This window comes from Cylas formicarius, unplaced genomic scaffold, assembly GCF_029955315.1.
Source record: "Cylas formicarius isolate icCylForm1 unplaced genomic scaffold, icCylForm1.1 PGA_scaffold_1__22_contigs__length_36826433, whole genome shotgun sequence".
NCBI classification, from domain to species: domain Eukaryota; kingdom Metazoa; phylum Arthropoda; class Insecta; order Coleoptera; family Brentidae; genus Cylas; species Cylas formicarius.
Genome location: NW_026844264.1, coordinates 23,269,936 through 23,293,181, shown reverse-complemented (window position 1 = coordinate 23,293,181; position 23,246 = coordinate 23,269,936). Strand labels below are relative to the sequence as shown.

The following is a 23,246-nucleotide window of genomic DNA, read 5'->3' as shown; positions in this document are numbered from 1 at the left end:
TTAAAGAAGTGTTGGTAGCAGGAATTTGGCAATACAGTTTCTTTTAAAAATAATGAGCGGGGTCTAAAATGCGACTCCCTGCTGGCAAGAGATTGTAATAAAATAAAAATAAATTTTATTTTAGCATTAAATTTGGAGTTTTTGGGGTTTAATAGTTTAGTTCCATATTATTGCATATTTAAATATATTTTGCTAGGTGGTCACTTGGATTTTATTATAATGTATATGCTTTATAATTTTCCATTTTTATCAGAACGTTTTAATCTGTGATACATGAAATAGATTAAAGACGTGATTTTGCAAAAATGGATAGCGAGTTCGCCGCACTGGTATTTTTGCAAACTGACCTAAACTGACCTTAGCATTCTATGGCGTCTGAATTTATATCGTAATATTTTTTGAAACGAAACGCCCATTTCAGTATTCAAGAACTAGTTGCTAAGTAGTGTTAATACTAGATAAGTTATCGCCAATAAAACGCGCATTGTTCTATCGTGTGTATATTAATAATGTATTTTTTAAAATTAAAGGTTATCCCATAAAGATTATAGTTCTACAGTAAATATCTTAGGATTTTAGTTCCGGTACCGATGAATCCCACTGCGCTTTATAGTAGTTCCCAGCATACGCCTTGCCCAAACCGTACTTTTTAGCAAACTTTCTCAAATTGAAGTTCCTCCTCTCAGTTTTCAAGTCCTGCTCATTTACTGCAATTTGGCCCGATTGTTCAAATACAATGAAGATGTATCTGTGAAGACCCGTTCCTTTTGGCGCCCTCGACCCTCTGTAAGGTGTGATGGTTTCGCCTGTCGTTAGGTCATTTCCTTTTATGTTTACCACAAGCCAATGATTAATCTCCCTGCATAAAATAAAGAATACTTATAGAAGAATCCGCCATTGTTATTTCTTTTTGTCATATTGCATAACTTAACGTCAATCGACGTCATTCCTGCATTCACTTATCATTCGCGAAAAAATCGACTCGGTGAAAAGTCATTCGATAAGCGATACATAAAATTCGCAATCAATGATCGTGACGAACGTATAATAACCTTGTTACTCTCGATATATTTAAATTTGATATTAAGGAAAGAATATTAGGTATTGTTCTTTAAGCTGCATTACAAGAAAATTAATTTCTTATATTCTGGACGAGATGATATCTAGCCCTTTAACGTTAATAATAACATTAGCTACGAAAAATAAAATACTGAACTAATATTACTAATATTAATATTAATAATATTGATAGTTGTGGTTGTAAAGTCGGTCTTAGATATCTTTAACCATAGGTCCCAGCTTTTGCAAATAATAAGAAATAATTATTTTTTCTTTAGATACGTTAGTCAATCAGATGCCCAGGGCCGATTGAAAATAATATGTTAGTCGGTTTTAAGCTTCCTTATTAATGTACTAACTAATTGTAAGGGTTAACTATTTGTACAAAAAAAAGAACTTGCCTTTATGCTATGCACTTGATTCCATGTTAATTACGCTTGTTAATTACAATTTTTGTTATATTGGGAATTTGTTAGATTTGGTTAGGATGGTACAAACACAAAAAACAGTTAATTAATTGCACAAATAAGTTTTCTTATTATTTTATGATAAAATTAGCAAGTGGACGTATGCTAATGTATTGTAATTGCAACAATTATTATCAGTAGAACAGCACTGAAATTCACAAAATTTGTCATTAAGAACAAAACGGGGAGAGAATTGTTTTTTTTATTTGTTTTTGTTACATAAAGAAAAAAAATTATTGTCATAAATTATTGATTCTCATTCAGTGAATTAGTGATTCAGTTTCACCATATTCAACGTCAAAAAAATCTAACACCTATTAAATAAGTTAACAATAATAGTACCGTATGATTCGAAGATAATTCTTTCTAAACAATTATTCTACTATAAATGACGGTTAATGTACTATTTGGTAAAAATTATATTCTTGCACCTGTAAATCGGATTTTCTCTGCTGGGTGCATCAGGATCGATCATGCTTAAGGTATACAATTTTTTCGGATCTGCATCCCACGATACTTTGGGTTCTTCTATGACATCAGTCGGGGTCAATTCCTTTCCTAAATCGACTTCCTTCTCGCCCGGATAAATCACTGTGACTTTTGCGGATGGTGCCTCGTCTAAAGAGTCTGGTATGATGTCGTCGGATTCCATTATCTACGAGGGGACACACAGTCAAAATTTGTTACGCCAGGTGATCCGTTAGTGTTGGTGAAGTGCGATACACATTTAGAAAAGTCTTGGAAAATTGCTGCAAAATATTTTGCATATTCGTATCTAAATGATTACTAGGAAAACTTTCAATATAGGCTAACAAAAAAATATTAAATAAAATTGACTTTGTTTGACTTGATATTGCTCTATATACTTCAGTGACATCGGCTGCACCTAACACTGGGTCTGTTTTTATTTTAGTGTTATTGGTTTCTACAAAAATAATTAAGAACAGCTGTTGTAATAAACGTTGGACACTACTTGTTAAGTAATTTTTAGTTATTGTTTTTTAAATAATTCCTCTTACCTATATTTTATATAACTCAAAAAACTTTTCTTTCTTAAATAATAGGTCGCCAAATTCCCTCAAGTCAATCAAGAGTTTAAATCCGGAAAATTTTATTAATTGTAAGTGGAGCTGTCTAAGGTCATTTTAAAGCGAATATGGACCTGGATATGGATATTTGCGACAAAATACAAAACAGATTTGAAAAACATGTTATAATAAGAAGTTATTATTCCTTTTTTTAAAATTATTTTGCAATTTTAATTAGTATACATAGCACGTTTCATTCTTACATTAGGAAGAGTTCTTTTCTACTCACTATTTTTTCAATGCTGTCGTCTAGTTAGTTTTGTTATAAAGTTTCTACAATACACGAATCCCACTAACTAACCATTATACAGGAAATATTTTTAAGATAAACACACTTGAACGATGAATATTAGATTAGCAAACCGATTAGATTAGACGCTTTTTGTTCAGCAAACACTATCGGTCGGACGCGGATGTGGAATGTTACAGTATTTTGACCTGCTGTTCATCAAGCAGGTGCTCCATAATTATAGCGACTATTGAAATCAGTAAGCAAAAACATGAATGACATATGATTGAAGAACTCTTGTTACAAAAATATTAATTAACTTTTATAGTTGCTTGCACCTATAAATATCGAAATTATGTTTTTAATTCACCATTGAAACAATATAGTTACATATTGGTATTTAGTAGATATTATCCACCCACCTCACGCCGCAAACTGAAAACGGAAACTAATTACATACCTACTGCAGGTATGCGAAGTTATTATGAGTCATTTCAATTAATGTGACGTGAATCATTTTCGTTGGATTTTCACAAAATTGTACTAAAATTACTAAAATTAAAAGTTTGACGTTTATTTTAATTTATTTCGTAACAAAATCGCAAAATCGTAATTCTAGCCGCCTTGTATAATTAGTCCTAGTGCATATAATTATAAATAAATAAATAAATAAATAAATATATATATATATATATATATATATATATATATATATATATATATATATATATATATATATATATATATATATATAATACATTTTCGATTTTGGTAGGTTCACATGAGATACTTTGAATCATATTGACCCATCATGCGAGTGGAACCTTGTTAAGTTGCTTACTTGTATTATCTTTTTGGTGTTTGTGAAGGTTCGAATTAAACAAAAATTCTTATGCCATGGCTTGTTTAGTCTAGCAAATACATAAATTGCGCTGTAACTTTAATTGTACCTAAAGGCCGGGAGACATAAACTTGTTTAGATCCACGAGGCATGTATTTTTATTAGATAAAAATGGCAGTTAAAAATGCCTGCTTTGAACTGGTAATTTTTGCGGTGGTAGTCAATATTCAGCTTTTTCGAGCAAAACGTGGTTGAATTTTGTTTTTAAACATTGTTTTTTAATTTTTGACACAATAAACGATACTTTATACTACGCATGTAATAACTTGTGCTCATGAATCTTCACATTTTTCATCAAGGTTAAACCTGTAAATTTATAAAAACAAACGCTTTGAGTCGATTTCCACTCATAAATTCGGAAAAAAAGGTGGGAATTTTATCTGCCCAATGTCTTGCCAGTTGGTTAAATAAATATTACTAAATATTTTCACAAGTCTTAGGATAATTAAATAAACTAGATACAGTGACTCACACCTTAAATGATGCTGTCGCTATAACAAAAACTAATTGGTCCGAATGTCTATTTATTTGGAAAAAACCAACTTATTGAAATTAACTTAGTAAAGAACCTTTCAAAACAGTGCAAATTACTTTTTGTCTCAAATATGCCTTACTTAGTTAACAACACATGTAAAAGTATAACCAAATCAATAAAGTAAAACTGCATAATTTCAAATACCCCTGCTAATATTTAGTCAGGCCTCCTTCATTATTCATAAAGGCTTGTAGTCTTCTGGGTATTGATTCAACTAATTTTTTAGTATACTCCAGAGAAATTGTGTTTCATATTTCAGTAATTTTTACTTTTAATTCATTCTTTTAGCTATTGGGGCACTATTTACTTTGTTTTTTAATGTCAACCACAAATTTTCAATTAGATTTAAGTCTGCTGTCTTGATATATCCAAATACACATATTGGTTCATATTTCCTTCAATGAAATGCAGATGACTACAGCCACATAACACCACTCCATCTCCATCGTGCTTAACAGTAAGCTTTTAAATGTTTCAATTTTAATTCTTCCATAGACATTCTGGCAGTTCGCAGATGTAAATTATTTTTTCGCAGGATTCGTCGAACTCTTACGGGGTTACATCGTTTTCCAAACTGTCTCTCCATCTCGACCCACATTTTGGTTAGTTGGTAGCACTTTTTTTTGGATAATTCGATACCTTTCTTACAATCCATCTTTCCTCACGTTCATTGAATATCTTATTTGGAGCTAGCCTTGATTTATTCTCGACCCTATTTTCGTTACAGTAACGCCCAATGATATGCTGAACAGTTTAAGAACATTTATTTACCATTTTAGCTATGTCTCTTTGGCCGTATCCATTTCTGTGATGAGTAATAATTAAATTTCTCTCAGAAATTGTAAAAAAAAACGTTTTACTTAGCGAAAACCTGTTTTAAAATGTCAAACTAAGGGAAAAAAATACAGTAAAAGAATAAAAACCACCTTGGCAAATTTCTGATATTTTGACTCCGGTTATTATTTTTGCATCATCTCAGCTGTAACGTTAATATTGCTTATAATTTAATTAATTTTTTATTGTTAACTAAGTAACGCATATTTAAGACAAAAAGTAATTCACAATTTTTGGCTCTTTACTAACTTAATTTCAATAAGTTTTTTTGCCAAATAAATAAATAGTTCAAGTGGTATTGACATCAGCATCCAGCTGAAACTTGCTTGGGTAGCTGTCTAACCCGAAGCGAGCTCATAATTAGGAAGCAGGAAGGAAGCAAAGAACTATAAACCGTTAAATACGTCGTTAAAATAGAGTCATCAGTCTGAATTTTGGTGTGCCGGAATTGTTTGTCTGTTTGTCGTCAATTTATAATATTAATTCATTGCTGAATTTCCTTGCCAAATGCCGGTTATAGGCAAATGCACTAAAGATCTTGCCCGAGGTAATAAAAGGAGGGAGGGACAGAGAGTTCTGTGGATCGTTATAGTTTATCTGTGTATTGTGGGGAATTAAATTACAAAGCAAAATATTTTTTGAGGTTAATTTCGAGTAATTGTGTTCGGAAGACTTCCTTCCTTTCTTTAGTAATAAAAATTAATATACGATGTCGTCCAGATATGATCGCGCAATTACAGTTTTTTCACCAGATGGTCATTTGCTTCAAGTGGAGTATGCTCAAGAAGCCGTCAGAAAAGGATCGACCGCTGTAGGTTTATGCAGTTAATATCTATTATAACTAATTATATTTTTACGACATTTTCCTTTAAGGTGGGTGTTCGAGGTGCTAACGCTGTTGTATTAGGCGTAGAGAAAAAATCAGTGGCCAAACTCCAAGAAGAACGTACAGTCAGAAAAATTTGCCTTCTAGATGATCATGTGGTTATGGCTTTTGCTGGCCTTACGGCGGATGCCAGGATTCTTATTAATCGGGCACAAATAGAGTGCCAGTCACACAAATTAACAGTGGAGGACCCAGTAACGCTTGAGTATATAACAAGATACATAGCCAGTTTAAAACAGAAATATACCCAAAGTAATGGTCGAAGACCTTTTGGTATTTCTTGTCTGATTGGCGGTTTTGATTTTGACGGTACACCTCATTTATATCAGACTGAGCCTTCGGGAATTTATTATGAATGGAAAGCCAATGCCACTGGTCGATCTGCCAAGACAGTTAGAGAATTTTTGGAAAAGTTTTACACAGCAGAAGAGGTAGCGACAGAAAGAGGTATATAAATCATGTTATTTTCTTATATGGTAATTAGCAGTGCTATTACAATTATTGTTGTTGTTATCTTTAAAAACAAGTTGATCAAATAGTAATGTCAAATTCTATAGAAATATTAAGTTTGGCTTTTATTTAAGGTACTATAAAATTAGCAATTCGTGCCTTGCTTGAAGTGGTACAGTCTGGGCAAAAAAATCTTGAGATAGCTGTAATGCGGCATGGCGCACCAATGCTAATGCTAGACGGTGATACTATAGAGAAATATGTGAGTGAAATTGAAAAAGAGAAGGAGGAGGAAGCTGAAAAGAAAAAGGCAAAGAAGTGAAAAATTAACTGATTAGGTTTTATTTTTATTTCCTTATTAGTGTAAAATTTTCTAATTAAATACATTGCTGAATTCTACACAAAATCTTTAAACTTATTTTAACTGGAAGTAACATTTTTTCTTATTTTAAATTGCACCCCTTATACTTTTTGGGCTAGTAGCATTGGGAGTCCGCGCTAGCATTATTTTTTTAGTTTCTAAATAATAAGTTCAAAGCAGTTTTGATTGTTTCTAATTTGTAGTTGAAAAATTTGGGAGTCGAAAAAAACTAAATTCTGAAAAATCATTGTGGTATGATATGGCATTGTTTTCATGGCCTGTATATTACATTGAATAGATATTTTGTTTTGCCGAAATCGGATAAAAAGACGATTTTTTCGTAACCTTATCTAACCCAACAGGACGCCTATGACCAGAACCGGAAATCCCTGCAATTTTTTTTTGCGGCAGAGGTCTCATTAAAGTGTAAAACCACCAATAGCTGAACGTTTTACAACTCATCCAATGTAGGTTTATATATCTCTTAAAAATGTCGGTAGTTTGTCACTCTACACTTACACATTACACAATGAACCAATAAACAGCGATAATTTATTTAATGACTAGAAAACCATCAAAATATCAAAAAATTACAAGAACAAAAATTAAAAAACAATCACTTGATATAGATTTGACGTAATTGCATGGCTCTCGGAACAGTACGTTTTGGTTAGTTTAAATCTGTCTAACGAAGAAAAACATACTCTTTATGGTTACGTTACTTTAAAATATAAAATTTAATTAAATCTTATTTAATAACAGGAAGTGCATTAATAGATATAATTAGGCTTAAGACAACTGTTAAGAGAACAAATGTTTGGCTGTCATTGCTGCGCCATCTATGTTCTAACAGGCAAATCATCGAATAAAGTTAAAACAGTGAGCCTTCGTAAAAACGGCATTAGAATTGCAGTAAACCTAAGCGCATGTCCAGAGATACACCGAGAAACACTTGTTTGGATGCCTGTTTTATTTACTGTTTGGTTGCAAAAAAAAGTTCGTGTCAGATCGGATCTGATTTTTTTCGGTGGATGTTCTTGGTAGATTTTAGCCGGGGTATTTTGACGTTTGTCAATTAGATATAGTGGGGTAAAAATTGAGGCGCCTTGGGCAGCTATGATAGAGATAGATGGTAATGACCTTCCGCGTATGCCGCTAAATTTCATCCACATCACTTTGCGTCATATTCTTTCTATACAATCGTTGTATCGACTCATAGACTTTCCTCATTTTTTGCAGAACATTTAACTAGATCTGGGCATCTAAACTGTTCGAGACATGTGAGTTTTTGATCGCCACTAGGTCTTATTAGTTGAAATCAATATTTTAATTGACTGCAATATTCCTAATTCTGATAACCTTTAGTGATACACTTCTAAAGTTTCCTATGTTAAAAAATCTTCCTAAATTCCATTTAAGATAACAAAATTATCAGGTGTCACGTAAACGCGGTAAATCTCACAACACTTCTATTAGTATTTTTCAATTCTACAGGTTTCAAAACTCCCAGGAATTGAATTTATCCTTTCTGGTACTTTTGCTAAGCTAGTAAGTAGTAGCTATATGGTCACAGGTGTACTGGTACTGTTTTACAGTCTCTCTGTTATGTTGCGTAATATACTATTTATGACTTGCTAGAAACCAGCTACTTGGGTATAAAAAATAAAAAATCCAATATATCTATAGAAGTTTATTAAATAAAAAAATCCAATCGAATTTCGTAATGGACCACAGATACACAAATCACTATGAATCCTTCAAAACAAGGAACCTCCAAACTCATTATTAGCACTCAAAGTATGCAAATTTAACCAAATTTAAACGTTAAAAAAACAAAACAAAATGATACAATATTGATGATAAAGAGGTGCTAAATCATAAGATCATTATTTTGTAATGTAACGAGTATACAGTATTAAATTATAACGAGACATTTGGTGCAAACACATAATTTGATAGTTAATACACAGCATTCTGGGTTTTAATTACATTTATTAAGTTAATATTGGCACAACTTGCGCTCCGATCATATGATCATCCATCCGTTCACCTTACATACACTGCGCTATATACATACCTACAAAATCAATTGCTTACATTTAAATGAGTTGAAGATATTATTCGTGTACATTCTCTAAATATTTCCTATAGGTAGATTGATGCCCTTCCAGTGTGAAGGGTATGAATTTACTTTGTTTTTAAAACGGACAGTGTCTGATTATTTATGATTCGGTGCTAAAAGAGTACATTACAATTTTTCAGCGATATCAAAAACTAAATACTACCCTTTCGATTAAGTATTAAAATTAATAACACAACGTATGAGTATCGAACGTCTTTTCCTTTAACTTAACCTAAAAGTTAACTTAGCGTCTAATTAAATATGAAAAAAAAAAAAAAACGCGTGATTGGATGCTCTTTATATACACGAAGTACTGCATACTTAACAGCCATTCACAGTGAAACCTAAGTTCTAATTAACCTGTATTATCATATTATAATTTCATCTAAAACATAATTAGTGACTTGACCTACAAATTAGGTAGGAAATACGGTCTTAGAAAGTTGTATTTCTTTATTAGTCTTATTAGTAATGTGCTTTACAAATAAAATATGATACGTTTAACAATTATTTCGTTTGGAAAACTCCACATACCAAGAAATGGGTTGCTTTAACCTTAGTTTTACTAACTCATAGCAAATATTATAAAATATTGCAGCAAAGTTTAAATGATTACTGTGTATTGTGTAAATGAAGTATCACCCTTTTGGAAACTTGGCAACCTATTGTTGTAAAATTGCATTTATTGAAAATATACCAGAAGGATTCAATTTATTTACAATGTACAATGTAGGCAAATATGTTTTGCCTATGGAGTGTCGAGAACAAACAATACAGTTTAAAAAGTGTAAATATGAGGTATCTATTTCCTAACCTAAATCTCTTTCAATGTACATATTTTTAAAAGTGAAATCAATTTAACAAAGTTATTCGTTGTGTGCTTAATAGAGATACCAGGAAAATATTGGTTTTCGATATAATATAAATTATAATACCCGAACGAAAGTATGTTTTGCCGAATGGCAACTATTGCTTTAGGAATTTAAGTATTTAAGTAGAAACGCGTTTTTATTCTTTTCGACATTTAATTTCATACATTAGAGACAACATTAAAATTTGCTATTTGAAGCCACATATTGATTAAAACAACCCATAGTAAACCTACGAAATAGAAATCTTTGGTAAATAATGGTATTGTACACAAACAGTGTGGCAGTGAGGTAAAAGAACTAAGAATTAAAGGACGCGTTGTCGAAGAACTTCTTCCAAAAAAAGTCTTAAATTTGCTATTAATATCATTCACGATACTCATGTGTCGGGAGAACGACGAGGCAGCGAGACTAATAAGAGCTGTTGCGTCAAAAAGGATAAGGGTATTTAGTTCTAGATAAAACATTCGGCAATATATCACTATAACTTCGATTAAGAACCGGTTTAATACAACGCGACGGGTTAGCTCCGAGCGCAAAGTTAACTATAACCTATACCGTATAAGCTAGTGTCAAAAAGTGTATTAAACCATGACGTGTTGACGCCCACACGAGGGTTTTTGAAAGGCAACGACCAAAAAAATTTTGTCAACTACCATTTGTTAATCTTATATATAAAACGCCCAACATTATTGACGGAAATCTGGTTTACCCCGATATCAAAAATTAGGTACCAGCGATAATTTTCTTAACTTAACTACACAGGAAATTTTAAAACTGATGACGACAACCATTTTTGACACATTACACCAAACAACCAACATATTAGATAATACGGAGAGTAGTATTTCCGTAGTATTGACAAACTATCAATTTTAAAGCTTGATATCAACTGCTACCGACACCCAGCTGCACCAAAAATTATCAGCTTAAAATATTAACAAAGATATCTTAATGCTCATGCTACAAGTTTGAGGAGAGCACTTTCCAAAATTAACAAGTTGGTTTATTAATTTTTTTATTAACTGTTTGCTTTGTTTAATTGGTAACTGAAAATTATTGTCCAAATTAAAGTAGTAAACAAATAAAAACTCTCGCTAGCGCTTTATTCAATACAAAAACAAGGCACAAGAATCAGGATAGTTTTGAGCCGAATTTAGAAACCTATTATGGTTTTATATATAATGCGTTGAGAATTTGAAGCAGCTTTTATTATTATATAGCTACAAAATTATCGAAATTGACCAATTCTAACGTATTGTAGAAAAATTATAAGTACCATTGATGCCTGCTATCATCATGCATCCTACTAGGTGTTTGGTATATGACTTAGCTTAGAGGTTAATATTAATCGTAATTGACTTTTTGTTGCAAGACGTTCATCGGCACACGCTCTCGCAATATGTGACGTTTTCCACAAACTCGTCCAGTCGGATTAAATTCTCTACAAATAATTCTCTTACGTTACATTATGAATAATGCAGCGGGTAACTGCGGAAACAGTCTTATCGGACACACAATTTGACAAAAAGCTTGACGTCGCCCGGGAGGAATGTGGCGCCGCCGATACGTGTGCGGCATTTTCGCAGTTATTTTCTGGGGGACCGCGAATAACGCCCTACTTTATCGTTCGATTGTTGTTAACTATTTATTCCTCTTCGAGTTCGGTTTCTAGGGCCGGACCGGTGTACATGTCGCTTAGTTTGTCAAATCGAGGGCCCCAAGCGTCCAAGTATCCGTAGTTTTGTTCTTCGTCATCGGTACCTGCAATATTTTGTATTGTTTATGTTATTAACACGGGATTTTCTGCGACCACAGATTCAGTTTATCGTGTCGTAAATTTAACGCCTTATTGTTCTAGGGCTTCAGTTCGCTGGATTGCGTTTCGCGATTAGAATCATTAAAGTCTGTCTAAAAGATATTCGGTAGTTTCATGACTGCAATAAAAGAGAAAAAATAGTTCAATACAAAAACACATTTTTTTTAAAAAGAAACTTCCACAGTCTACTATAATACTATAATACTGTTGGTTTCTTCAGAGATTAACTAAAACTGGCTCACATTTTACTCTGTAACTGCTTATATATTATTTCAGGGAGGCGGAGGAGCCGTCTTATACCAGTCTTTTAGCTCCGCCTCCAAACAATATATAAGGAGGTACAGAGTAAAATGTAAGCCAGTTTCAGTTAATCTTTGAAAAAGTCAACAGGATGATTGGCGAAAAGTTAGCAAGTTCGACAAAACAAGAAAGGACCCAGAAAATTTGTAAATAGTACGAAAACATCTGTAGACTATTCCAAGCGGTTATAAACGGGCCACTATTGTTCGAGTGTATAATAATTCGTGTTCGATGTTCATGCTCGGTTCATGCGACAGGCAAAGTTGTAACCATATAATTATTGGACAATATAGTGCCCGTAAGAACGGTGAAAATTGATGCGATTACGGGCCCTTCTCAATATTTTCTGTATTATCAGTATAGACAGACCTCAATATATCTAGTAGCTATATGGTTTATAGCTATTAGATGAGTGGTCCAATGGACGGTAACGATTGACACGTCTCAGGCATTAAAGATATTCTCGTAGGAAGATTATTCCCTTATCTTCCGCGAATGCCCTTAAATTTGACACACTAACTTTTTTTTTCTTTTCACTGTCTTCACACTTAATTTGAATAGATCTGGGCATATTTTAAGTACAAGTGCCGTACAATGGAACATGTAAGTTGGAACCTGTCTCAGTCATGTTGATTGTTGAACGTCGAAACGTGTTATTAGTTCGTTTGAAGTGACAGGTCTTATTGGTTGAAAACGAGATTTAGGAGGGCCTCACCTGCGCACCTTGAATGAGCCTTCTCTTTTTATCATAATAGCTTGGAAAGTTCGTGCATTATCGGCCTAGACATGGAGTATACAATATCTACTATCTACATTTGGTACACATTTTTAGTTTTATATTTATAATTTTTTGTGATAGTCTATACCTACGATTGAAAAAATACGTCAGGCAAGCTTGACAATTAGATTTTGGTTACTATTACACAAATATGAAATTATTTAAATAGTTATCGAATAAAATCATGTCATTTCAAAATATTACATCTACATTTTTCTAAAAGATCCTTAGTCGATATATTTGCTTAATATCTAAGGCAAATCAATGAGCTGTGGTATGCGTACTTCTTTCATGCAGATAATAAAAATAACGCAAAGTTATCCTGAAGTAAACTATTAAAACAATGTAGTAGAACAAGTATTAAAAAATTATAAGAAAGAAATTTTACATTATAGGAATTATTTTACTGATTTCAGTAGTATTGATCTAGCCCGGGAATATGCGTATATGCGTACAAACCTATTTTTGTGGTGGTTGAATACGCGAAATAGATCCTCCCTGGTTATTATTTGCGTTTTGCGTTTAACTTTAGCCTAGAGTCAAGAGTCAAAATAAGGATCTACTTATTTATTTACTTTACTATGTACCTCTGCATATAAATTAATAATTTATATATTGTTATTAATTAATATGAAATAATGAATTGCTTTAATAGTTACACCGCACCGCCTGGAAACAAAGTCAGCAAGACAGCAGCGCGTCTAGATTTTCACTCGTTATATGCGATGTTCCCAAAATTTTGAAATTTTCAACAAGAAAATTTGAATAATTTAAAACAAAAATTATGTTTGGATGACCATTTCCTTTCATTATGACTATGCAGTGTTTAAGAGTACTGTTACTTAAATAATTAAGATTATTAATGTTATAATTAAAAAGCGGGATAGAAAAGCACTATTTTGAATTACTTTGCGTCTTTTTATTTGTTTTTTTTTTAAGTTTTGTAGGTAGGTATTTTGAACATTTTCCATTGTTTGAAGGAAATACTATAATCTTTTTCATATTTTGTGGCCAAAGTAGAATCAGCGAATAAATTTACGAAACTCAAAACTGAAACTCCCTGTAGCACATAAACAAATTATTAGAAATGTGAAAGCTCGTGAAATATTTTACAAGTGTGGGTATAAAGTGCATAAAATTTTATTCAAATCGATTTGACGTTTGGTTCATACATTGGGCTGTTTCTCTGTCATGTCTATCAGTGAGAAACAAGATTTTGATTTCCTTCATTAATCAACCTTCACAAACTTAAATCCATTGGCGAACAAACTATGAAATATTATGTAGTGCTGTCTATGCATAGTGAGTCTTATTTTTGCATGAAGGGAAAATTTATTATTTTAAAACGGTGTCTTCAAGCTGGCGTGTACGATCGCATGCGGGAGACAGATATTTTGGTTCTTATTAAAATTCGAATTCAAATTCCACGATTCCCTTTAAAGCGTTCGTTGTACTTCAAAAGAGACTACATGAAGCTAATTATAGCAAAAGCGCGAAAATGTATTTCCACACGGAAATATACTTTTAAAAATGTTCTTATTGAATATATTTCGCTATTGATTGAATTGCAGCGCTGAAACTGCTCAACCTAACAAAGAGTCCCGACTTTTAGCATATTGATTCCTGACATTACTATTGGGAAACTTGCTGCACTAATTTAAGCTTCAACTGGTGAGTCATAAAGACTATAAAGACTCACATAGCAAAATGTATTAAAGGAGGAGGTACCAAATGCCGCACCCGACCGGGCCGAGTTCGCCATATGCCAAGAGTACTATCAAAAAATGTTGGGTTTATCGATTTCGATATTTTTAAAAATGTCCTTTATAGTTTTGGTCGGGAAAGCTGAAATTGTTGTCTCCGCTTTCCTTTATAATGAAATATATTAAGTACTTTTGTCTAAGTGTGTCAACTGAGCTTAATCTATTGGTAGAATGCTAATCTTATTTTATCTTAATTTACATGTTAAAAGGACACCACTGAAATGTTTTAGTTATTCTCAATTAATATAAAAATAGGGATTAAATTCCTAATAGGTCATAGAAGAGAAGTCTGGAAGTTGGTCTCAAGACATTCATAAAATATAAGTAGGATATCTGGCAAGGTTTTGTAGAATATAGAATATAATAGAATATAACCGATCATCTGCAGTGCAAAATTAATCAAGACTATTCTTTACTGGGTGTTTGCTAAAGTAGAGGAAAAATTTATTGAGTCAATTAAAAAATTTATTTGGAAAGTTGAAAAATGACGGCTTGCGTATGAATTATTAGTTTCCCACGTCGCACGAAATTCAATTCAATACACATTTGGTAACAAGTAATGTGGATCAACTCCCATTTTTAAATAAATATAGTTCAAAAAGAAAATCAAAATATTATTTTTTTAATATTAGTAAAGTATTGCGCATTCCAGGAAGCAAGACATCTAGTACCTCCCAAGTCAAAAGTTAGATATCGGTATATAGAAACACTGAAACAGTAAAACCAATATTCATGCCCACCCTAGACAACCAATAGTAGGTATGCTGGTTGTGCTTTTTAGCTCGTGTTCTGTGCAACAATTACTTACCGCGCTATAAATTAGACACGACGATCAGTTAAGCTTGCAACGAACTACGAAAACCTTAATAAACATGTAATTATAGAGATAGACAATAATTCAAACAGCTAAATAATAGTAATATGGAAGTACGAACCTTATGGAAACTTACCGGAAGCTAAGGAGCTGAGCGAACCGGCTGTGCTGCCGCCGCCCTCGTACGCGTAATTTCTCAGATCGTCAAAAGGTGGCGCGTTTGGATCATTATCCGCGCGTTTCTTATGCTCTTCGATAAAAGTTCCCACATTGGGTTCTTGTCCAATGCCCAACATTGTAACTGAAAATTAATATGGATCATGTAATTTTTCACAGAGTGCGCTTCATATTGCCGACGATTATACTAAACTCTACAGTATAATATGTTAGTTCACAGCACCTCTGTTGCAGCAGAGATCAAGTGGAATTCCAACACTACGGTATTTGCAAAAATGTATCCAAAAAATATATAATAATAAATTAATAAACTTTTTTCGACGCATGTTGTTTAAGCGCCAATTTTGCTGAACTCCGAACATGCTAAATCAAACTCATGCCTAAAATGCTGTTTATCAAACTTGTTTTATATATCAAAAGCTTAATTTGATAGTTATTTGTAATTAGTTATTACCCTGTTTAAAGAGACAAAAATGATATTTTCAATGAATTTACATTTTCAAAAAAATACCTTATTTTAAAAATTCGCCTAGTTGTGAAAGTTGTGATATCTGAGCGGCAGCCTCGAATTTCAAATTTTCCTACACACCTACTCTTTTGTCCGATACAGAGTCAGGTACTAATATTTATTTTTTATTGGGCAGAAGGTGACTCAAGTAATCCTGTCAATAATTAGATTAGATTTAAAAGACTGAATCTAAATGCAGTTATATATTTGAGATATTAAAATAGAATATGTGATATCCTTTGAAGCAATGCGGAGAATAGATTTAAGGGGAGGCACGCAAGTTATCAACGAAAATGTTTGCACAAACCTTGAATTTTATTATTATTCATAGATAACAGCTATTTAGGCAACCACGTTGTATACAGTAGTTTTTCTACAGCTGTATTGAAAAATATTTGTTTGTAAAATGAACACATTATTATCCATTAAAAAGTTATGTGGCGAAATAGCTTCTATATTTCTGTTTCTATGAAAATACCGTGTTATTGTTTTCTGTCAACTTACCGAAGTGGCGCAGTTATTTAGAAAATAATTAAAATGGAAACAAACAACAGTGAAGAAGAATTATTACTGCACTCCTTGAAATTGCTATTTCGGCCGCACGTTGCCTTATATCAGAAAAATGGAATTTCCTTTACGAAAGAGTTTGAGAAATATTTCTCGCACAGTGTCAGCTGAAGATAAAAGAAATTAAGAATATACTGACAAACTAAGCTGAAGCATAAAAATTGTGTGAGGACCTCATTTTCATATCATATTTTTTAAATGGCCTGCTGTCTGCTGATAGTATTTTTTTGTATTTATTTAATTGGGTTAATTTTTCCGGCGTCTGGCGAGGAAAATTTAATAACAATTTTCATAAAACCCAAAAAATTGCGCAATTGGAGTTGGAAGATCTGAGGCCATCCTCGGCCTCTCTGATAGTATTTTGGCGATTGTAAGTTTTAGTTTGTTATGTCACGTCATACATCCTACTATTTCTTTAAAAATATTCCCAAATATTAATGGTCGCATAAAAAGTGTGCGACATGTTGGTAAACGTCTTCAATCATTCGTTTATTAAACAATCGCACCGCTCGTGCGAAATTAAATTTGTGTCCAAAGTGGCGTTGCAAACTTACATAATATACTATTTTTCTTCTGTTTTTCATTGTTTGTATGAAACGTTTATTACTATTATTTTTTATGAATTGGTAAAACCATGTTCCCACGTCCATTTTGCCGAGAATAAAAATGCATTAGATTAAAAACGGGGAATATAAACGAATAACACAAATGTTCTAACTCACATCCAATTTTGTTCGGATCAATCTCCGGATGGGGTCCGTTAATGGGAATCTGCAAGGGTGTAATGTCGAATGCTGTCATGTCGTCCTCGCCGCCTCCCTCGTCGTCGTAGTTGATAATATTTTCCCGGACATCGTCGTCTGGGCCCGGGTATTTGATGTGGGCTTCACGCCTTCGGTTATATACCACGAACACTAATACTAGAACTGAAAAAGGAAATTTATTTGTGGCATACGATAGCGGACACGAATTAATTCAAAACCTTAATATCATGGATGATATGCATGCAGAGATAATTTTTAATATTCAGAATTAGTCCGCGAACGCTTTGAACTCTTGTTTGAACATATTTTCAAAATTATTATTTCGCTTAAAATTTGCTCATCCCATACAAAACTGTGTAGTAATTAAATAACTTCATTGATCTTATTGTTTACGCTACCTGTTGTACTGGCATACAATGTATCTACCAATACTTATTTCTACTTACATGAATGGCTTTTCACGTACGGAAGTCGCTCGAAATATTTGCTATGTATTATACATAAATACACACATACACACAGATATATCCATACATACATCCATACATAGATATATACATACATACATCCATACATACATATATACATACATACATACATACATACATACATACATACATACATACATACATACATACATACATACATCATACATACATACATACGTAAATACATACATAGATATATAGATATATAAATAAATTTCCCACTTATGAATAGAAACACGATGTTTATTATTCGAATAGAAAATGAGGAATTAATCAACGTTGTGTACATCTCGAATATTCATGCTTAATATAATGCTGGTCCACAACATTGTGATTCTAACTAATTGAAAACCGTTTGGACATGATGAAAATATTATATTAAATAAAAATAAATAGATGGATACCCATATTGATAAATGACCTCCTTGATGGTGCAGAGGGGAGGATATGACTGTCAAACCTTACAACTAAAATTAATATTGAGTGTATACTAAAGAAACTCAATCGTTACAATATTTTTGACACAACACTGCCGTTAGCATTTTTGAAAGTTGCATTCTCAAAAGTCAACATAGAAACTTATTACAGCTGAAAGTCGATCTCTTTGCAGGTACGTCTAAATTACATTCCAAAAAGAGCCAATTACCGGTCTCAACGGCATTTAATTATAACCTCCCCACATATACCCTAAAAACTTGAGCAAATAGGCGTTTGCTCTCCTAAGTTCATCGCAAAGTTTATCGCAGGTTCCGTATCGTATACAGAAGCGGTGTTCACTCTTAGCCCCAAATCGCGAATTTTAAGACAAACCTTGTTAAAATTTAATTACTCCCTTCCTCAGAAATGATTACTACTTTGTAGAGCGTGGTCGGTAATTTAAGTTTCAAAGCGAAAACAAATTAGCGTCGCTAAGAAGCTAACATTGTCACTAGAAGTTTTAATTTTAAACTCTCGGTAAGTTTCTTGAGAAACTCGCGAATATTAAATAAAACAAAGCCGAGATTAAGTCTAACGGTTCGCCATTTCCTCTAACGAAATTTTTGCTCTTCGGAAAAGGCGTGGAAAATGTTCAGTTTTATTCAAACAGCCAAAGGTCTGAAACGGTGATTAGAACACACCATTAAGGATAGCTATAGATATTTTCATTAAGTTTGTGAAAACTATAGTTAGTTTTGTTGGTTGCATAGTACATGAATAAGACTTGGTGCTTTTGAAAATTTTGAAATTGGTTTGAAATAGGGCTAACGGTGCGATTTCAGTGGTGCTACTCGAGCTATTCGACTAGAGACGCGGGCCGCGGCAGATGCAGCCGCGATGAAAATGTTTTCCGTGAACGCAGTTCTAGGCAGCAGTTGACTGCGGACTCTAGCTTTTTAAATTTCGCGGGGTTTATTAAAAAATATGGATTACGACGATTGGATAACATTAATTTTATCAGAAGAAGAGGAAGATGAAGAAGAATTTTACCAAATGTTATCTAGAAAAAGCTGTAAACTAGATGATATGCTTAAAAGGCGACGCGTGGAAGGTTATTTTCATTTATTAATAAATAATCATCTAAAAGAAGATGAAAAAAAGTTTAGGGAATTTTTCCGATTGAATCCGGATCAATTCCAATTTTTCCAAATTTTGTTAAATATCCCATCACATCCGAAGAAAAATTGGCTCTGTCACGAAGGTAAGAAAAATAATTATGCAAGTAAAATTTTTTTAAGAATAAATAAATAAACTAAAAATTAATTAATATATTAAATATAATAAATTAAATAATAATATAATAACTCTCGAAAGTAATATTGATCCTCGCATTGATACTCATCGTATAGATTTTGATTTAACCATTAAAATAGCATAAATTTGTTTACAATATGATACTAATCTTCTTTTTGGATTTTTAGCTCCCTTTATCCAACAATTTTCTTTACTAACAAAATTATTGTAATTGTTGTCTTCATAATCATAAATTACGGGATATTTTTGTATTTCGTTCATCAAAATTTCATCATTTGATGTAAATGGCGCCATTTTTTGCCCTAGTCACTACGATTTCAGGCGCTCGACTGCTTCGCCAGCAGTCGAACAGCAGCCGCTGCAGCGTGGGCATCCATTTGAAACTGTACAAACCAGGGCAGCGGCTGTAGGCGCAACTGTTAGCCGCTGCAGGCAAATTTGTTTATAACCTACAGTTTTAGGCGTACGGGCATATGGGATGGGAGATAACATTGCTAATTATCTACTGTTTTCTCATTCATCTTGTTTAAATTGAAGCTTGGTAGAAGTAGAAATTACTAAATGAGTAACTGCCGAAGGATCAAGTAATTGAGTTATTTCTTTTATAAAAGATCCCCCAGCAGGAAACGAATCTGAATTAATCTATTGAAATTTCAAATTTTACCAATATGATAACTAAAACTAATCAAACTTAAGAACAAATGTTGAAATAAAAAGGATGTGACCTTTTTCAATTGCAATTGTGTATATGAAATGGTAGCGCTGTATGAATGAATTTCAGACTGGTATTGCATTACAAAGTTTTAGCACTGATAGGCCATAAAATTAAAATTTCAAATTTTTGATGTACGATGTAAATTTTGCTACAAAACTTTTGTGAATTGTGAATTGAGGTCTATCATTCTACAAACATACAATTATTTTAATAAAAAATGGTCAATTTTTTAATAGAGCAATATCTTTTCTTCGTAAGGTTTATCTTATATGGACACATGTCCAACCCGAGTGCTGAATCACATTTTTGCTGACAACAGTCAGTATATCTCCTGTGGGTTTGTTGATACATTTTCTAATTCTAGAACTACAGTGCAACCTTGGTAATCCGAACCCACGCTAATTCGAATTACAATAATCCTAACGCCAATGTCGTGATGCGAAAGTCCGAATGTTATAGGAAACAACCTGAAAAAGCCCGCAGCGCGTTACCATCTTATTTCGTAACATTGAGGGCAAAAGTGCATAGTTGTAGGAATCTTAGGTGTTGTGCAGTACCAAAAAGAGAGCACGTAACACTAGATTTAAAAAGTCCAAGTTATAAAAGATATTGATGTCGGTACGAGTTATTCAAGCATTACTATAAAGCATGTGATCGCAAAAGCTACAGTAGCTCATATAACGCAAAAATCAGTGCAAATCCTAAAATCGAAAAGTCGTTATTTAGGTGGTTCTGTCGGGAAAGAACAAAAGGTAAATTTTATTTTGGTTAATCGTTATAGAATATCAGATTTTTCCTTTTTTAAACAACTTTATTTAACTTCATAGATCCCGGCAGTATATCAAATCTTGCGATTCATTTTTGAAACAATTCCCAGCTTTTTTTACAGGTACACCAATTTCTGAGGAACTTCTACGTGAGAAGTTCTTCTAAAAAGAAATAACAAAAAAATACAATTTTAAAGAAAATCGCTTGATAAATTCAAGAAAAGATTTGGTATCCGGCAGTTAACAGTTTACGTAGGATCACTTTTAAGCGACTATGATGCAGTTTTGCCATTTGTGGAAAAGTTTGCTGGTATAATGAAGGAAAAAAAACCTAACTCCCCATCAAGTATATCATGCTGGTGAATGTGGGCTTTCATGGAGAGTTCTTCCAAATAAAACCTTAGTACATTCAGGAGAAAAATTTGATTTAGGACGAAAAGTTAGCAAAGAACGAATCACTTTTATATCCTGATGCAATACCTGTGGCTATAAAACTATTTTATCTTAAGAAGTTGCTTTAAGAAATTGTTGCGACTGATTCTGATATTACGCAAGCATTGAATAATATAGCACTGAAGGACGTTGTTTTCTCTTTGAACGAGGCTTGGTAGAATATGGGTAATGGCTTAATTACAAAATCTTGGAGTAAAATTTTGGTTCCAAATGTTGATGATAGTGACGAAGAAGACGACATTCCGTTGGCGCGCTTAGTAAGACAAATTTGAGATTCGGACACCAAGGAGATTCCAAATGATCTGCAAGAGATTAGGGAGTTAGGTAAAAAAAATGATCAGAGCTTAACGAATGAAGAGTCTCTAGCTTCAGTCAATGCGTCGCTAATTGCTTTAAATCAGCGACGCATTGACTGAAGCTAGTATAATTGGATACGTTGTAGAAGATTCTGATGAGAACTCCAACGATATTTCCAAAACTCCATGTTTCGTGTTGTTGCTTGGGCAATACAAAATAAGGTTCCCGAACATCGAATCTTGTTCTTGCAGGAATTAACAAATCAAGCTCAAGATGCGGCATTTAAAAATAAGAAACTAACAAAAATTACATTTTTTTTTACAGTTTCAGGAAACAATGTATCATTTTTTAGGTTTGTTTTTGTTCTTTAAAATAACATTCATAAGGTACATTACAATTTATTATACATACATTTTTATAATGTAAAAACTTATACAGATATTTTTTGTTGTATATTCTTTAATCCGGACAATTTAATAATATGGATTGGGTCTTACAATTAGGCGTTCGGATTAAAGAGGTTGCACTGTACTTTAATGGAATTTAATATTGGTTCAAACAAATCAACTAGTTTTTTTTTTTAAATTTATGACTCAATTTACTTTTTAATATTTACGGATTAGCGATCCTCTTTATCTTTTACTGATTCAGAGTGACAGTCAAATTGCAAGACTCGTTATTCTGCGTACAAACGGCATAAAATTCACAAATAACGAGCATGCAGCCATGTTCGTGGCAAAAACATACCGAAGAATCTTGGAAAAATGTATAAAAATATAAAAGCATTCCCACAGTACTCACCCAATAGTATCGACAGACACGACACTACAACTAAAATGAAATCTTTCGACGGCATGATAGCACCCGCAGAAGAAAATTCCAATTCGCAGTGGTCCCCTGTGTAGCCCACAGGGCATAAGCAGGTGTACCTCCTCGGTGGGTCGTGGTCCCGGCATATACCTCCATTAATGCAAGGCAACCAGAGGCATTCGTTTTCGTTAACGCAGGTGCCTTCGTTAATGCGGGAACCTTGCGGGCATCTGATTATCCGGAACACAAGGGATTTACTTACCACGTTAAGTTTTTAAGATTTACTTGCGCCGGCACTGGTATTTTGTTGTATAATATGGTGATATGAACGCAGGCTATTGCGGTGGGGAATTGGTTTGTGAAATGCGCGTGGCTTCGGACACTTCATACTTTGCATAAAAGCTTATTTTTATTTTTTATTTTTTTTTTAAATACGTCTTCATATCTCGCATCAAATATTAAGTTAGAGGAGGGATTTTATTCACTTGGTATAATTGTATAATTTTTCTCAGATATCCCCTCATTCTTGGTTGTATTTATTATTAAGTGTAGCAATATGAAAATGAAAGTTTCCATAAAAATGTTGGTAAAAAATGTGATAAATAGATCGCTACTAGAAATAATTTGGAGAATGGATCTCGAACGAAAAAAAAAACCTTTATTTCTTTCAGTGTTTTGAAATAAAAATTAATTT

The 23,246-nt window shown here is 33.0% G+C and overlaps 3 protein-coding genes across 5 annotated transcripts in view; 1 reads left to right on the top strand and 2 right to left on the bottom strand.

Annotated features, from left to right (window-relative positions):
• Nucleotides 1-484: 484 nt before the first annotated feature.
• On the bottom strand, nt 485-5,087 carry LOC132696437 (protein D3-like). Of its 3 annotated transcripts, none has more exons than XM_060661251.1 (3): nt 4,587-5,087; nt 1,958-2,181; nt 485-859 (listed from the first exon to the last, which is right to left on the bottom strand). In XM_060661251.1, exons 2-3 carry the CDS (start codon nt 2,176-2,178, stop codon nt 568-570), a joined length of 513 nt encoding a protein of 170 aa, XP_060517234.1. In that variant the 5' UTR covers nt 2,179-2,181; nt 4,587-5,087; the 3' UTR covers nt 485-567. The 3 variants fall into 3 exon arrangements, with proteins under 3 accessions (XP_060517234.1, XP_060517235.1, XP_060517233.1); XM_060661252.1 differs by lacking the exon at nt 4,587-5,087 and adding an exon at nt 3,266-3,285; XM_060661250.1 differs by lacking the exon at nt 4,587-5,087 and adding an exon at nt 2,844-3,252.
• Nucleotides 5,088-5,709: 622 nt separating this feature from the next.
• LOC132696536 (proteasome subunit alpha type-7-1) lies at nt 5,710-7,186 on the top strand. Its single transcript, XM_060661417.1, has 3 exons — nt 5,710-5,924; nt 5,987-6,446; nt 6,584-7,186. The coding sequence occupies exons 1-3, from the start codon at nt 5,823-5,825 to the stop codon at nt 6,769-6,771; spliced, it is 750 nt and encodes a 249-aa protein (XP_060517400.1). The 5' UTR covers nt 5,710-5,822; the 3' UTR covers nt 6,772-7,186.
• Nucleotides 7,187-8,491: 1,305 nt separating this feature from the next.
• LOC132697350 (neural-cadherin-like) overlaps nt 8,492-23,246 on the bottom strand; it is a 167,112-nt gene continuing 152,357 nt past the window's right edge. The window contains exons 18-20 of the mRNA XM_060662780.1: nt 17,250-17,453; nt 15,412-15,576; nt 8,492-11,565 (exon numbers count right to left, since the gene is read on the bottom strand). Of these exons, the coding sequence (XP_060518763.1) occupies nt 11,450-11,565; nt 15,412-15,576; nt 17,250-17,453 (485 nt within the window). The 3' untranslated portion in view covers nt 8,492-11,449. The remainder of the gene's footprint in view (nt 11,566-15,411; nt 15,577-17,249; nt 17,454-23,246) is intronic.

Bases quoted from the DNA above. Each gene is read 5' to 3' on its own strand.
- LOC132696536 (XM_060661417.1), top strand. From the start codon at position 5,823: ATGTCGTCCAGATATGATCGCGCAATTACAGTTTTTTCACCAGATGGT. The intron at 5,925-5,986 runs GTAGGTTTATGC...TTTTCCTTTAAG, and splicing joins TCAGAAAAGGATCGACCGCT to GTGGGTGTTCGAGGTGCTAA. The intron at 6,447-6,583 runs GTATATAAATCA...CTTTTATTTAAG, and splicing joins AGAGGTAGCGACAGAAAGAG to GTACTATAAAATTAGCAATT.
- LOC132696437 (XM_060661251.1), bottom strand. From the start codon at position 2,178: ATGGAATCCGACGACATCATACCAGACTCTTTAGACGAGGCACCATCC. The intron at 860-1,957 runs GTGCAAGAATAT...TATTTTATGCAG, and splicing joins AGAGAAAATCCGATTTACAG to GGAGATTAATCATTGGCTTG.